Below are 14,684 nucleotides of genomic sequence, written 5' to 3'. Positions count from 1 at the left end.
AATAGCTTTTCCTTTAACAAACTTGGATTCATTTGAGCTGGAAGAGACATGCTGATCATCTAGTCCAGTAACTTCAATCTGAAGCTGGTTTAGCTAAGAGATTTGTCCAAGATGGCACAGCTAACTGGTAATAGCTTCATTACAATAAATTTGATATGTAGACACACCCTGTTTACAAAGCACATTCATTTTAGATAGGCATACCAACTGTGCCACCTTGGGCAAATCTCTGAGCCCCACTGGGTTCAGGTCCTAGCCGGGAAACTGAAGTTACTGGACTAGATGGTCACCATGTCTCTTCCAGCTCACATGAAGCCAAGTTTGTTAAAGGAAAAGCTATGATTATGAGATCGTCATAGGAATACAGGGAAGAGGGGGAGTTGAACCTGCAGGGACATGGCAAAGTGGTGCATGAAGTTAGCAGGGACAAAGCTCCATGACAACCTTGACTCCAGAGAGAAGGTACCTGGAGATTTCTCACCTCCTAGTGGTCTTTTTCCTTTCACTTCTGCCCTTATAAACACATTTAAAAGGCTCCCCAGTGAGGCCATCTCTCTGACTGCCAGTGGATAGCCAATTCCATGGCCCAAATTTTCTGTCCTGAAGTGTAATAGGAAAATTTCTTGGCAAAAGAAAAACGCAGTTTCAACCTTTCTCAAGAACTCTGTCTTCCTGGATACTGTGTCAAGGTGAGAGGGCATGACTTATAAGAACAATGAATTCTGTGTTGTCTCTTTGGCCATGTGATTCTTTCAGCTGGACTTTTGTGGAGCACGGTTTGTAATCTGTAACCTAAAATTTCAGGTATTACTCTGTGGTGAGGGATGAATGTTGAATTCTAGTCTTGCAATTTTTTAAGGATACTGTCTTAAACTCTGTTGTCTTCTGGTTTTTCACCCGTAAAATTGGTGTAAATTATCATTTAGAATCAAATGACATGTCTGTAAAGTTTAACATACTGCAAAAGTTAAATGCTCCGGGAGTTGGTGATGGACAGGGAACCCTGGAGTGCTGCAGTCCATGGGGTCACAAAGAGTCAGACATGACCGGGTGACTGGAATGAACTGAAAAGTTAAAAGAATGCTGAATTAAGGTAACATTTTCCTGAATTTCAGGGGAATAAGGAATGATCAAATGTGCTTGTCTATGTTTACTGTCTTTCTTTATTTTCTTCTTCTTCACAAAGACTCTTTTAATTTAATTTATTCCCTTGAGGATCTGATTTTATATAATAACAATTGGATTTCCATTTCAATATATAGTTTTGAGTCATAATTTCTGAAATGTAAAGCCAAGTTGGTTACTAACAATGATTCGAATAAATACAGATGTACAATTCCACTGGTCTTTTATTTATTTATTTTTAATGTTTTTTTTAAAATTATTGTTTTTTTTTTTACTTTACAATACTGTATTGGTTTTGCCATACATCAACATGAATCTGCCACGGGTGTACATAAGTTCCCACTCCTGAACCCCTCTCTCACCTCCTTCCCCATACCATCCCTCTGGGTTATCCCAGTGCACCAGCCCTAAGCATCCTGTATCCTGCATTGAACCTAGACTGGCGATTCTTTTCTTATATGTTATTATACACGTTTCAATGCCATTCTCCCAAATCATCCCACCCTCTCCCTCTCCCTCAGAGTCCAAAAGTCTGTTCTGTACATCTGTGTCTCTTTTGCTGTCTTGCATACAGGGTTATCGTTACTATCTTTTTAAATTCCATATTTATGTGTTAGTAGACTGTATTGGTGCTTTTCTTTCAGGCTTACTTCACTCTGTATAATAGGTTCCAGTTTCATCCACCTCATTAGAACTGATTCAAATGTATTATTTTTGATAGCTGACTAATACTCCACAGCTTTCTTATCCATTTGTCTGCTGATGGACATCTAGGTTGCTTCCATGTCCTGGCTATTATAAACAGTGCTGCAATGAACATTGGGGTACACGTGTCTCTTTCAATTCTAGTTTCTTTTGTGTGTATGCCCAGCAGTGGGATTGCTGGGTCATAAGGCAGTTCTATTTCCAGTTTTTTGAGGAATCTCCACACTGTTTTCCATAGTGGCTGTACTAGTTTGCATTCCCACCAACAGTGTAAGAGGGTTCTCCTTTCTCCACACCCTCTCCAGCATTAGCCAAAGCAATCTTGAGAAATAAGAATGGAACTGGAGGAATCAACTTGCCTGACTTCAGGCTCTACTACAAAGCCACAGTCATCAAGACAGTATGGTACTGGCACAAAGACAGAAGTATAGATCAATGGAACAAAATAGAAAGCCCAGAGATAAATCCACACACCTACGGACACCTTATCTTTGACAAAGGAGACAAGAATATACAATGGATTAAAGACAGTCTCTTTAACAAGTGGTGCTGGGAAAACTGGTCAACCACTTGTAAAAGAATGAAACTAGAACACTTTCTAACACCATACACAAAACTCAAAATGGATTAAAGATCTAAACGTAAGACCAGAAACTATAAAACTCCTGCTGCTGCTGCTGCTGCTAAGTCACTTCAGTCGTGTCCAACTCCGTGTGACCCCATAGACGGCACCCACCAGGCTCCCCCATCCCTGGGATTCTCCAGGCAAGAACACTGCAGTGGGTTGCCATTTCCTTCTCCAATGCATGAAAGTGAAAAGTGCAAGTGAAGTCGCTCAGTCGTGTCCGACCCTCAGCGACCCCATGGACTGCAGTCTTCCAGGCTCCTCCGTCCATGGGATTTTTCAGGCAAGAGTACTGGAGTGGGGAGCCATTGCCTTCTCCGATAAAAGGGAAAACACTCTCCGACATACATCACAGCAGTATCCTCTATGATCCACCTCCCAGAATATTGGAAATAAAAGCAAAAATAAATGGGACCTAATTAAAATTAAAAGCTTCTGCACAACAAAGGAAACTATAAGCAAGGTGAAAAGACAGCCTTCTGAATGGGAGAAAATAATAGCAAATGAAGCAACTGACAAACAAATAATCTCAAAAATATACAAGCAACTCATGCAGCTCAATTCCAGAAAAATAAACGACCCAATAAAAAATGTGCCAAAGAACTAAGTAGACATTTCTCCACTGGTCTTTTAAAAAAATTATGTATTTTAAATTAAGGACAATTGCTTTACAGTGTCGCTTTGGCTTCTGCCATACGTCAACATGAATTAGCCATAGGTATACACTGAGAGTCCCTTGGACTGCAAGGAGATCCAACCAGTCCATTCTGAAGGAGGTCAGCCCTGGGATTTCTTTGGAGGGAATGATGCTGAAGCTGAAACTCCAGTACTTTGGCCACCTCATGTGAAGAGTTGACTCACTGGAAAAGACTCTGACGCTGGGAGGGATTGGGGGCAGGAGGAGAAGGGGACGACCGAGGATGGGATGGCTGGATGGCGTCACGGACTCAATGGACGTGAGTCTGAGTGAACTCCGGGAGATGGTGATGGACAGGGAGGCCTGGCGTGCTGCAATTCATGGGGTCGCAAAAAGTCGGACACGACTGAGAGACTGAATTGAACTGAACTGAACACATGTGTGACCCCCTCCCCTCTCCCACCCCCTCCCTGCCCACCAGGTTGGTACAGAGCCTCGGCTTGAGTTCCCTGATTCAAGCCGCGACTCCCCACTGGCGGTTTTACGTGTTTTATGCGTCCGTGCCACTCTCTCCATCCACCTCACCCCTCCTTCCTGTCCCCCTCGCCTGCGTCCATGGGTTTGTCCTCTATGCCTGCATCTCCACTGCTGCCCTGCAAATTCATCAGCACCGTCTTTCTAGATTCCATACGTATGTGTTGCTACGCGATATTTGCTTTTCTCTTCCTAATTCCACTGGTCTTTGAAATATGTCAAGTAGATCTCCAGCATCATCCTTGGAGACCCTGGGGGACTGGAGACTCTAGGGTAGGTGACATAGATGTCAGAGAGGCCCCCCTTCCAAGCACGGGGAGGGGGGACATAACTATCCCTTTTAACCTTGCTCTTCTTCATCCAGCAGCTTCCTTCTTCTTCATTCCTGCCTTTCTTCCCTGATTTTGTGCCCTGTACCACTCTCCCAAATGACCATGCCCTTAGAACACACTTGGACAGGTTTTAATAAGCTCTTTATGTCATTCAGTCTCTGCAACAGCCTTGTGAGGTGGTAAGTATCATTAATCCCATTATAAATGAGGCAACTGAGGCACAGACTGTTAGCAACTTGGCAGGGGTCACACCGCCAGGAGGCACTAATGAAAGGAAAGTCTGAAAGTCTGTTCTCTGTCGTTCTCTTATTGCGACTCTCTGTCTGTCATTTTCCCTCTTCCTCTCTCTATCCTAACAATTAAGGATGAGAGATTTGCATATCGTGATAAGTTGTTCGTATAAATATGAGCTGTAGAAAATTGAAAACCAACAGATAAGTATAAAGAAGAAAATCAAAATGATATCACTCATTACTTTTGGCATTTGTAATTGGAACACATGTTGTGTGCATGTGTGTAAGAGAGAGAGAAGTTGAGAGAGAGCAGTTACATGATTTTTTTCTTCCAGAAATGATAGATTATTTTGTGTACTCATCAGCACTATGTATGGGCGCCCATCTCTTAGTCACATACTCTTTGTATTCACATTAAAGGTGTTACCATGTTGTCCTTCTGTATATTTTTGGACTATGCTTCCCATTTCATTGTGTATTTCAAAATTATATAAGTGGGTTTTTCAACCATAAACAAGTTTCAAATTGTTATGTCATATTTTTTCTCTCAAAGTTTCTGGTTTGTTGTTATATTTCAGAAACTTGTTTTTCATTCCAAGATTATACAAAAGTGTAGCTGCTCATTTCCCTAGTGCTTCCTACTTACAGTAAGCCAGGACAGACAGAACACTCAGGACGGACTTTTCTATCAATTTAAAACTACTAACTTTGTCATATATTAAATTCTTATCCATATTTGAATTTATTCTTAAACTTCTATTTATTCTTTTGACATATGCTCATTTTTATAAGAATAATGAAATATTAGTGTTTATAAGACTTCTGAATAATTGAAATTTCAAGTCCTTTCTAATTACTTTTCTCTAAATTTTCTTTTTGTTTGCTATTATTAATTTCCTCTTTTATCCCAAGGGAAGGCAGTTTGTAGCATAGCAAAGCTGCAAAGTCTGATTGCAAAACTTCCACATGACTGAGGGAAGCAGAGACCCTTGGAGGGCACAAACAAAACTTGTGTGCACCAGGACCCCAGTGATCCCTGGACGAGACTGAGCCAAACCTGCCTGTGAGTGTTGGGGGTCTCCTGCGGAGGGTGGCCCTCAGGGTCCTGCTCTGGGGACAGTCTTGGGAGGCGGGTATGTGGGCATAAGTCTTCTTGAGGAGGTCTCCATTAGCCATACCAGAGAGCCTGCGGACTCAAGGGCTGGGCTGCCTCAGGCTGAACAGCTGAAAGAGAGGGCGCACAGCCCCAGCCATCTGCAGGCAATTCGATTCAAGTCTTATAGAGCACGGCCCTGCCCACCACAGCAAGACCTAGTTTCCCCCACGGCCAGTCCCTCCTGTCAGGAGTTTGCACAAACTTCTTATCTTCATCCACCAGAGGGCAGACAGAAGAAGCAAGAACTATGATCCCACAGCCTCCAGGACGAAAACCACAAGCAGAGAAAGCTAACCAAAACCATCACATGGACCACAGCCCTGTGTAACTCAATGAAGCTAGGAGCCATGCCGCGCAGGGCCACCCAAGATGGACAGGTCATGGTGGGAGTTCTTACAAAATGTGGGTCACTGGAGAAGGGAATGACAAACCCCTTTGGTATTCTTGCTTTGAGAATCCCATGAACAACATGATAAGACAAGAAGACAGGACACTGCAAGATGAACTCTCCAGGGCAGTAGGTGTCCAATATGCTACTGGAAAGAGCAGAGAAATAGCTCCAGAAAGAATGAAGAGGCTGGGCCAAAGTGCAAACAACTCCCAGTTGTGGCTGTGTCTGCACGTGAAAGTAAACTCCAGTGCTACAAAGAACAATATTGCACAGGAACCCGGAATGTGAGGTCCATGAATCAAGGTGAATTGGATGCGGTCGAGCAGAAGACAGCAAGAGTGAACATCGACATTTAGGAATCAGTGAACTAAACTGGATGGTCAAGGGCAAATTTCATTCAGATGACCATTATATCCACCACTGCAGGCAAGAATCTCTTAGAAGAAATGGGGTAGCCCTCATAATTGACAAAAGAACCTGAAATGCAGCACTTGGGTGCAATCTCAAAAATGACAGAATGACCTTGGTTCCTTTCCAAGGCAAATCATTCAACATCACAGTAGTCCAAGTCTATGCCCTAACCACTACTGCCGAAGAAGCTGAATTGGAATGGTTCTATGAAGAACTACAAGACCTTCTAGAACTAACACCAAAAGATGTCCTTTTCATCATAGGGGATTGGAATTTCAATGTAGGAAGTCAAGAGATACCTGGAGTAACAGACAATTTTGGCCTTGGAGTACAAAATGAAGCAAGGCAAAGGCTAACAGAGTTTTGTCAAGAAAACATGCTGGTAATAGCAAACATCCTCTTCCAACAACGCAGGAGATGACTCTACTCATAGACATCAACAGATGGTCAATACCGAAATCAGATGGACTATCTTCTTTGCAGCCACAGATGGAGAAACTCCATACAGTCCGCAAAAACAAGACTGGGAGCTGACTCTGGCTCAGATCATCAGCTCCTTATTGCAAAATTCAGGCTTAAACTGAAGACAGTAGGGAAAACCACAAGGCCATTCAGGTATGACCTAAATCAATTCCCTTATAGCTATACAGTGGAGGTGACAAATGGATTCAAGGGATTAGATCTGGTAGCAAGAGTGCCAGAAAAACTATGGACAGAGGTTCATAACATTGTACAGGAAGCAGTGACCAAAACCATCCCCCCCACCTCCCCCTCAAAAAAATAGAAACGTAGGAAGGAAAATGGTTTTCTGAGGAGGCCTTACAGATAGCAGAGAAAACAAGCGAAGTGAAAGGCAAAGGGGAAAAGGAAAGGTATACCCAAGTGAATGCAGAGTTCCAGAGAAGAGCAAGGAGCAAGAAGGCTTAAGAAAGCCTTCTTAAGTGAACAGTGCAAAGAAATAGAGGAAAACAATAGAACTGGAAAGACTAGCAATCTCTTTAAGAAAATTAGAGATGAACATTTCATGCAAAGATGGGCACAATAAAGGACAGAAATGGTATGGACCTAACAGAAGAAGAAGAGGTTAACAAGAGGTGACAAGAATACACAGAAGAACTGTAGAGAAACGCTCTTAATGACAAGTTAAGCACAATGATGTGGTCACTCATCTAGAGCCAGACATCCTGGAATGTGAAGTCAAGTGGGCCTTAGGAAGCATCCCTACAAACAAAGCTAGAGGAGGTGATGGTATTACATCTGAGCTATTTAAAATTCTAAAAGATGATGCTGTGAAAGTGCTGCACTCAATATGCCAGTAGATTTGGAAAGCTCAGCAGTGGCCACAGGACTGGAAAAGGTCAGTTTTCACTCCAGTCCCAAAGAAAGGCGATGCCAGAGAACGGCCAAACTATCTCACAACTGCACTCGTCTCCCAGGCCAGCAAGGTCACGCTCAAAGTCCTCCAAGCCAGGCTTCAGCTGCATGCAAATTGAGAACTTCCAGATGTACAAGCTGGATTTAGAAAAGGCAGAGGAACCAGAGATCAAGTTGCCAACATCTGTTGAAACATAGAAAAAGCAAGGGAATTCCAGAAAAACATCTACTTCTGCTTCATTGACTGTGCTAAAGGCTTTGGTTGTGTGGATCACAACAATCTGTGGAAAATTCTTAAAGAGGTGAGAATACCAGGCCACCTTACTTGTGTCCTGAGAAACCTGTATGCAGGTCAAGAAGCAACAGTTAGAACCAGACATGAAGCAATAGACTGGTTCAAAACTGAGGTAGGAGTGTGTCAAGGCTGCATACTGTCATGCTGCTCATTTAACACACAAGCAGAGCACATCATGTGAATGTTGGGCTGGACGAATCACAAGCTGGAATTAAGACTGCTGGGAGAAATATCAGCAACCTCAGATATGTAGGTGATATCACTTTAATGGCAGAAAGAGAAATGAAACTTTATAAAGAGTCTCTTGATATGGGTGAAAAAGGAGAGTGAAAATGCTGGCTTAAAACTAAACATTCAAAAAATGAAGATCATGGCATCCAGTCCCATTACTTCATGGCAAATAGATGGGGAAAAAGTAGGAACAGTGACAGATTTTATTTTCTTGAGCTCCAAGATCACCGCAGACAGTGGCTGCAGCCACGGATTTAAAAGAAGTTTGCTTCTCAGAAGAAAAGCTATGACCAACCTAGACAGCATATGAAAAAGCAGAGACATTACTTTGCCAACAAAGGTCTGTTTAGTCAAGGCTATAGTTTTCCAGTAGTCATGTATGGGTGTGAGAGTTGGACTATAAAGAAAGCTGAGCACTGAGGAATTGATGCTTTTGAACTGTGGTGTTGGAGAAGACATTTGAGGGTCCCTTGGACTGCAAGGAGATCCAACCAGTCCATCCTAAAGGAAAGCAACCCTAAATATTCATTGGAAGAACTGAGGCTGAGGCTGAAACTCCAGTACATTGGCCACCTCATGTGAAGAGCTGACTCATTAGAAAAGACCCTGACGCTGGGAAAGATTGAGGGCAGGAGGAGAGGAGGGTACAGAGGATGAGTCAGTTGGATGGCATCACTGACCTAACGGGCATGAATCTGAGCATACTCTGGAGACAGTGAAGGACAGAGGAGTTTGGTCTGCTGCTGTCCCGAAGAGTCAGATGGGACTTAGCAACCGAACGACAGCAGCAAGGCACACACACAGTGATCTGATGCATGTGTGTACCGCCCAGTGATTACCGCGACCAGACAGTCAGCATCCGTCCCTTCCCACCTGCATGATGTTATTCCTTATTATGAGATCTTCTGAGGCCTATTTTCTTAGAAACTTCAAACATACAATACAGTATTATTAACTAATGTCATCATGTTGTACATTGGATCCCCAGAGCTTACCTTCTAACTGGGAGTTTATACCTTCTGATCATTTCTAACCAGTTCCTCCATCTTCTACTCCTGCCTCTGTCAATCACAATCTGATTTTTTTTAATGAGATTTATTTTTAGATTCTACATAAAGGGAGATTATGCAGTATTTGTTTTTCTCTCTGTGACTGATCTCACTTAGCAGAATGCCCTTGAGGTCTACCCAAGCTGTTGCAAATGCCAAGATTTTCTTTTTCATGTCTGAATATTTCATATATATGTGTATATATGTATATGTGTGTGTGTGTAATTTTTGCTTTATTCATTCACTTTTCAGACGAGACTGGACACAGTCAGGGTAGTATGGCCATAGTATCCATTCACCTTTCAGTGGACATCTAAGTTGTTTCAATGTTTTGGCTATAGTAATAATTATAAATAACTCTGGAGTGAGCATGAGTTCTTTATGTATTTTGGATGCTAACTCCTTACTAGATGTGTTTCTGCAAATATGTTCTCCCAACTCATGGATTGCCATTTCCTTTTGTTTATTTCTTTTGCTTTTTAGTTTGATATAGTCTCACTTGTTTTTAAACTATAGCTCTGTAATGCAGTTTGAAATCAGGAAGCCTAATGTCTCCAGCTTTGGTCTCTTTCCCAGGATTGCTTCCTCTGTTCAGGGTGTTTGTGGTGCCATGCCAATTTTAGGATCTATTTCTGTGAAAAATGTCTTTGGAATTTTGATAGGTATTGCATTGAATCTATCAATGGCTTTGGGCATTATGGACAATTTAACAATATCCATTCTTTCAATCCATGAATATGGAAGATCTTTCTATTTACTTATGTCTTCATTTTCTCTTGTCAATGTCTTACAGTGAATGTTCATTTTGAAGATCTTTCATCTCCTCAGTTAATTCATTCCTGAGTGTTTTGTTTTTGATACTACTGTAAATGTAATTGTTTTCTTTATTTCTTTTTTTCAGATATATTGTTCTAGGTAATAGAAATGCAACTGATTTCTATCTGTTGATTTGGTATACTGCAGTTAACTAAACTTGTTCATAAGATCTTATCATTTTGGGGTGGAATCTTTAGGATTTTCTGTATTAAAAATCTTGTCAAAAAATCATGTTGTCTATAAACAGAAACAGTTTCAATTATTTCCAATTCTCATGCCATTTATTTATCTTTCATGCCTGATTGACCTGGCTTGGATTTCTAGAGCTGTGTTGAGCAGGAATGGTTAGTTACTTGTCTTACTCCTGATCTTAGGAGAGACGCTTTCAATCACTCACCACTGAGTATGTTCTAGATGAAGGCATGTTACTATGTGCTTTATTATGTTGAGATGAAGTCCTTCGATACTTGTGAATTTTTGTCACATTTGGATGTTGAATTTGTTAAATGCTTTTTGTGCATTTATTGAGAGGATTATGTGATTTTTACATTTCATTATATTAAAGCAGTGTATCGCATCGATTGATCAACCCGTTCTTGCATCTCAAGGATGAACCCTACCAGATCATGGTGTATGATCCTTTCTATGTGCTGCTGAATTTTATTTGCTAGTATTTTGTTGAGAGTTTAAAAATCTCCATTTATAAAAAATCTGTGATTTTATTTTCTTGTAATTTCCCTGTCTCACTTTGATATCAAAGTATTATACTGGCTTTGCAACATGAGTTTGGAAATGTCATTTTTTCTTTAGCTTTTTGGAGGACTTTGGAAATGATAGGCATTAATCGCCTTTGGATGTCTGATGGAATCCATCATGAAGCCTTCTGCCCCTGGGCTCTTCTTTGCTGGGAGGTTTTTAGTTACTGACTCAATCTCCTTCGCCATTCTTGGCCTGCTTAGTCTTTCTGTTTCCCCTTGATTCAGTTTTCCTAAGTTGTATATTTCTAGAAATTTATTCATTTTTTCTAGGTTGTCCAGTTTGGCAGGAAAACCATAGACCAAGAGGAGCCATCTTGGCGTGATGCTGAACCAGTAGTGGGGAAGTGCAAGGCTGGCAGAGAGGAGCTGCTCTCTCCCCTAATGTGGCTCTTCTTGGTCAGTGTGGTCCAGAGGGGTGCTTCACGTTCACCTCTGCATTTTAGGATTTTCACACTGGTATTCTTCCTATGAATGGTTCTAGTTACTTTTTAAGTGAGGGGAACTGAAGTTAGGAATGCTCTATACTGCCATCTTGATGATGACACTCAGAACTAAAACTCCAAAGTCTGAACCGTTAACCACAGTTCTCTGCTATTTCCTAAGAAGACAAATATTATAAATAGGCCAATAATGGGGGCCAGTAGTGAGTTGTACTAGCTTATTTTTGAAATATTTTACATGAAGGCCTCCCTAAGAACACTTACTACATAATTTAATTGGGTATTCATGCTGTGTCTCCCCAACAACTCAGGATTACAAATCATGATACACTTTTCTAGGCTGTTTAGGAGCCACTATAATAAATATATTAGTGAAAAGATTGCAATATTATTATAAATGGAGTAACTTTCCTATGGATAAAAGAAGAAAATATAAAAATCTTTCTAGATGATCATCTAGGAGAAAAGCTACTTCAAATTTATCCTGAAGTGATACCACTTATGCTATATTATTATAAAGCAGCAGTTGTACATTATTAGAGGTCTTTGAAAAACCCAGAATTTTAATCAATGATCCCTTCCTTATATATAATAATCACAAGATTTATATTGCTTTTAAAAAAATTTATCAACTTTTAAAATTTATCTTTAATTATCATTGAGAACCTGAAGCAGTGAGGAGGCACTTCCTGACAATTCAAGATGGAAAGCTGAGATCTTTTCTCCAGGGCAGCGGAGTGTTGCCTTTTATCCAGGGCTCAATGGAGGAAAGTATGGCGTATATGAGAATTGTGATGCTACCATGTCGCTGAGCCAGCAATGCATTCTCTTGTCTCTTTTCTGATTTTAGGAGTGCAAAGCCAATGACTGGGGGAGGAAATATAACAAAGATCATGCATTTCATCCTCTTGGGATTCTCAGATTTTCCCAGAATCATAGCAGTACTTTTTGCTGTATTCCTGGTGATATACATTTTGACCCTGACTTGGAACCTGTCCCTCCTCATCTTAATAAGAATGGACTCCCACCTCCACACCCCCATGTACTTCTTTCTCAGTAATCTGTCCTTCATAGACATCTGCTACTTGACCTCCACAGCCCCCAATATGCTCTATGACTTCTTCCAGGAGCGGCAAACTATCACCTTAGTGGGTTGCGCTGTTCAGTACTTCGTGTTCTCCACCATGGGGCTGAGCGAGTCTTGGCTCATGACCGCCATGGCTTATGACCGATATGCCGCCATTTGTACCCCGCTCCTCTATTCGTCAGTCATGTCGCCCGCTCTCTGCGGTCGGATGGTGCTGGGATCCTACTTGGCTGGACTCTCGGCTTCTATATCCCAATTGTGTTTCATGCTCCAGCTCCAGTTCTGTGGGCCTAATGTCATCAACCACTTCTTCTGTGACCTGCCCCAGCTGTTAGTTCTCTCCTGCACTGACACGTTCTCTGTACAACTCTTTACGGCTTTATTGACAATGATCTTTGGGGTAATAAATGTTTCCATTATCATGATATCCTATATCTCCATTGTCATCTCCATCATGAAGATCACGACAGCAAGCGGCAGGTCCAAGGCTTTCAACACCTGTGCTTCCCATCTGACAGCAGTCACTCTCTTCTATACTTCTGGTATGTTTGTCTATTTGAGTTCCAGCACTGGTGGTTCCTCCAGCTTTGACAGATTTGCATCAGTCTTCTATACGGTGGTGATTCCCATGTTGAATCCTTTGATTTACAGTCTGAGGAACAAAGAAATCAAAGATGCCTTGAAGAGGTTGCAAAAGAGGAGACGGTGTTGCTGAGGCCACAGACTGAGATTTCTGACAGATTTGTCTTGTTAGAATGACCTACCTTAACCCTCAATAATATTTATATGAATGGACTACAAGAAAGTTCATTCTGCCTTTGACAAAGAAGACTTAATCTGACCCAGATAATATGACAAAATGGGCCAAGAACGGAATCAGACTACACAAACACAGTATCTTTAAGTCCTAGAGACCCATTGTTTTTATCCTTTATGTGGAGTGGCCTCATTATTTATTAATCTATTAACAATTATTCAGGAAAATCAAGATTTAGAACTTGTTGCTTCATTTCTACTTCTCTGCTTTCTGACCCTGAAGGAGAGACACCAAAAGCCCCAGGAGTGCGTGAACCTTGTCCCCCAAATATGCTGATGCAGCATAATCCAGACATGGTGGTCATCGATGTCCATTCTGTATTTCTGGCTGGAATGAGAATGAACACACAGAGAGGGTGTGCCTTTGGACAGAACCAAGGTATACAATTCCCTAGTTGTGCCTTCCTGGAAGACTAGTCCGATACAGCTAATGTTTGAGTAATACCGCTTCAGTGCTTTTTATATAATAAGTTATTGATCACATTCTAGTTCCACAGTTGTAGTCTAAATAGGAGGATGACATGATTTGAATAAAGAGAGGTGGAATGAAGTGTGTTGCCCCTTCAGGGCTGTTAACTTATGATTCTGATGCTGTAACATTCTGCATCTAGCGTCCAGTGGGAATTTCTGACGGGGATGATATTCAAAATCCATGTCACAGTCAGTAGCAATTTCTGATATTGTGAAGTCAAGCTCCTCTTTCCCTACCTCAGTAAGTCTGGAAAATTTACCCCTGGTTGACATAGCTAGTGGGATCATACTGTCAAAATAACTCCTGCTCTTTCAAGCATCTGAACATATGTGATGTGATGGGAATTGTGTGAGAATTCATGGCAATAATAAAGTCACCAAATAGTCCATGTTGCAGAGTAAGGGCCAATATGGAAAAACCAATATGCATTCCTTTCTACTGTCTGTGTTCAACATGTCATGTCTGAGAAATTTATGGTCGTATGCAGGCAATATAATCACCGAGATGGAATGGCTAGAAGTACTTTAATGCTGAAATTTTCCTGGAAACCTCAAACCTCAAGGGGCAAGAAATTGTTTGTGGGATAAGCAGGGTTATCAGCTCTAGCCAGTTTTTGTCTTCAGAAGCAGGATGTAAATTTGTGGTCCCATGGTCTGGTTAAAAAGGAAAACAAGGTGCTATCCTGACTGTTGAGTTTCCAGATCTCTCAGACTTTAACAAGCTAGTTAAATTGTATCATTAATTTATATTTTATCCTTAGAGAGTCATTGGATTTTTTTGTTGTTGTTGTTTTGTTTTGTATTTAATTTATTTATTTTAACTGGAGGCTAATTACTTTTCAATATTGTCGTGGTTTTGCCATACACTGACTTGAGTCAGCCACGGGTGTACATGTATCCCCATCCTGAACCCCCCTCCCACCTCCCTTCCCTTCCCATCCCGCAGGGTCATCCCGGTGCACCAGCCCTGAGCATCTTGTCTCATGTATCGAACCTGGACTGATGATCTGTTTCACATAGTCATTGGATTCTTAATGCTGTTTTAGGATTTCAATGCCAATGGTCCCATGAATTATCCTACTTAATAAACAACTGTAAGTGAAGAAGTATTTGAAGCCCTTGTACAATTTTCCATTAGTTCACACATGAATATGACTGAGGGAAGGGGAACTGTTGAACTTTTGCTAGAGTAGAATTA

General features: G+C 41.3%; 1 protein-coding gene across 1 annotated transcript; it reads left to right on the top strand.

The window, feature by feature from the left end:
* Nucleotides 1-11,975: 11,975 nt before the first annotated feature.
* On the top strand, nt 11,976-12,914 carry LOC138420607 (olfactory receptor 5AN1-like). The gene has a single exon (XM_069553915.1). It carries the CDS (start codon nt 11,976-11,978, stop codon nt 12,912-12,914), a length of 939 nt encoding a protein of 312 aa, XP_069410016.1.
* The last annotated feature ends 1,770 nt before the right edge of the window (nt 12,915-14,684 follow it).

This window comes from Ovis canadensis, chromosome 15 (assembly GCF_042477335.2).
Source record: "Ovis canadensis isolate MfBH-ARS-UI-01 breed Bighorn chromosome 15, ARS-UI_OviCan_v2, whole genome shotgun sequence".
NCBI classification, from domain to species: Eukaryota; Metazoa; Chordata; class Mammalia; order Artiodactyla; family Bovidae; genus Ovis; species Ovis canadensis.
This window is presented reverse-complemented; position numbering and strand designations above follow the sequence as displayed.

Bases quoted from the DNA above. Each gene is read 5' to 3' on its own strand.
- LOC138420607 (XM_069553915.1), top strand. From the start codon at position 11,976: ATGACTGGGGGAGGAAATATAACAAAGATCATGCATTTCATCCTCTTG.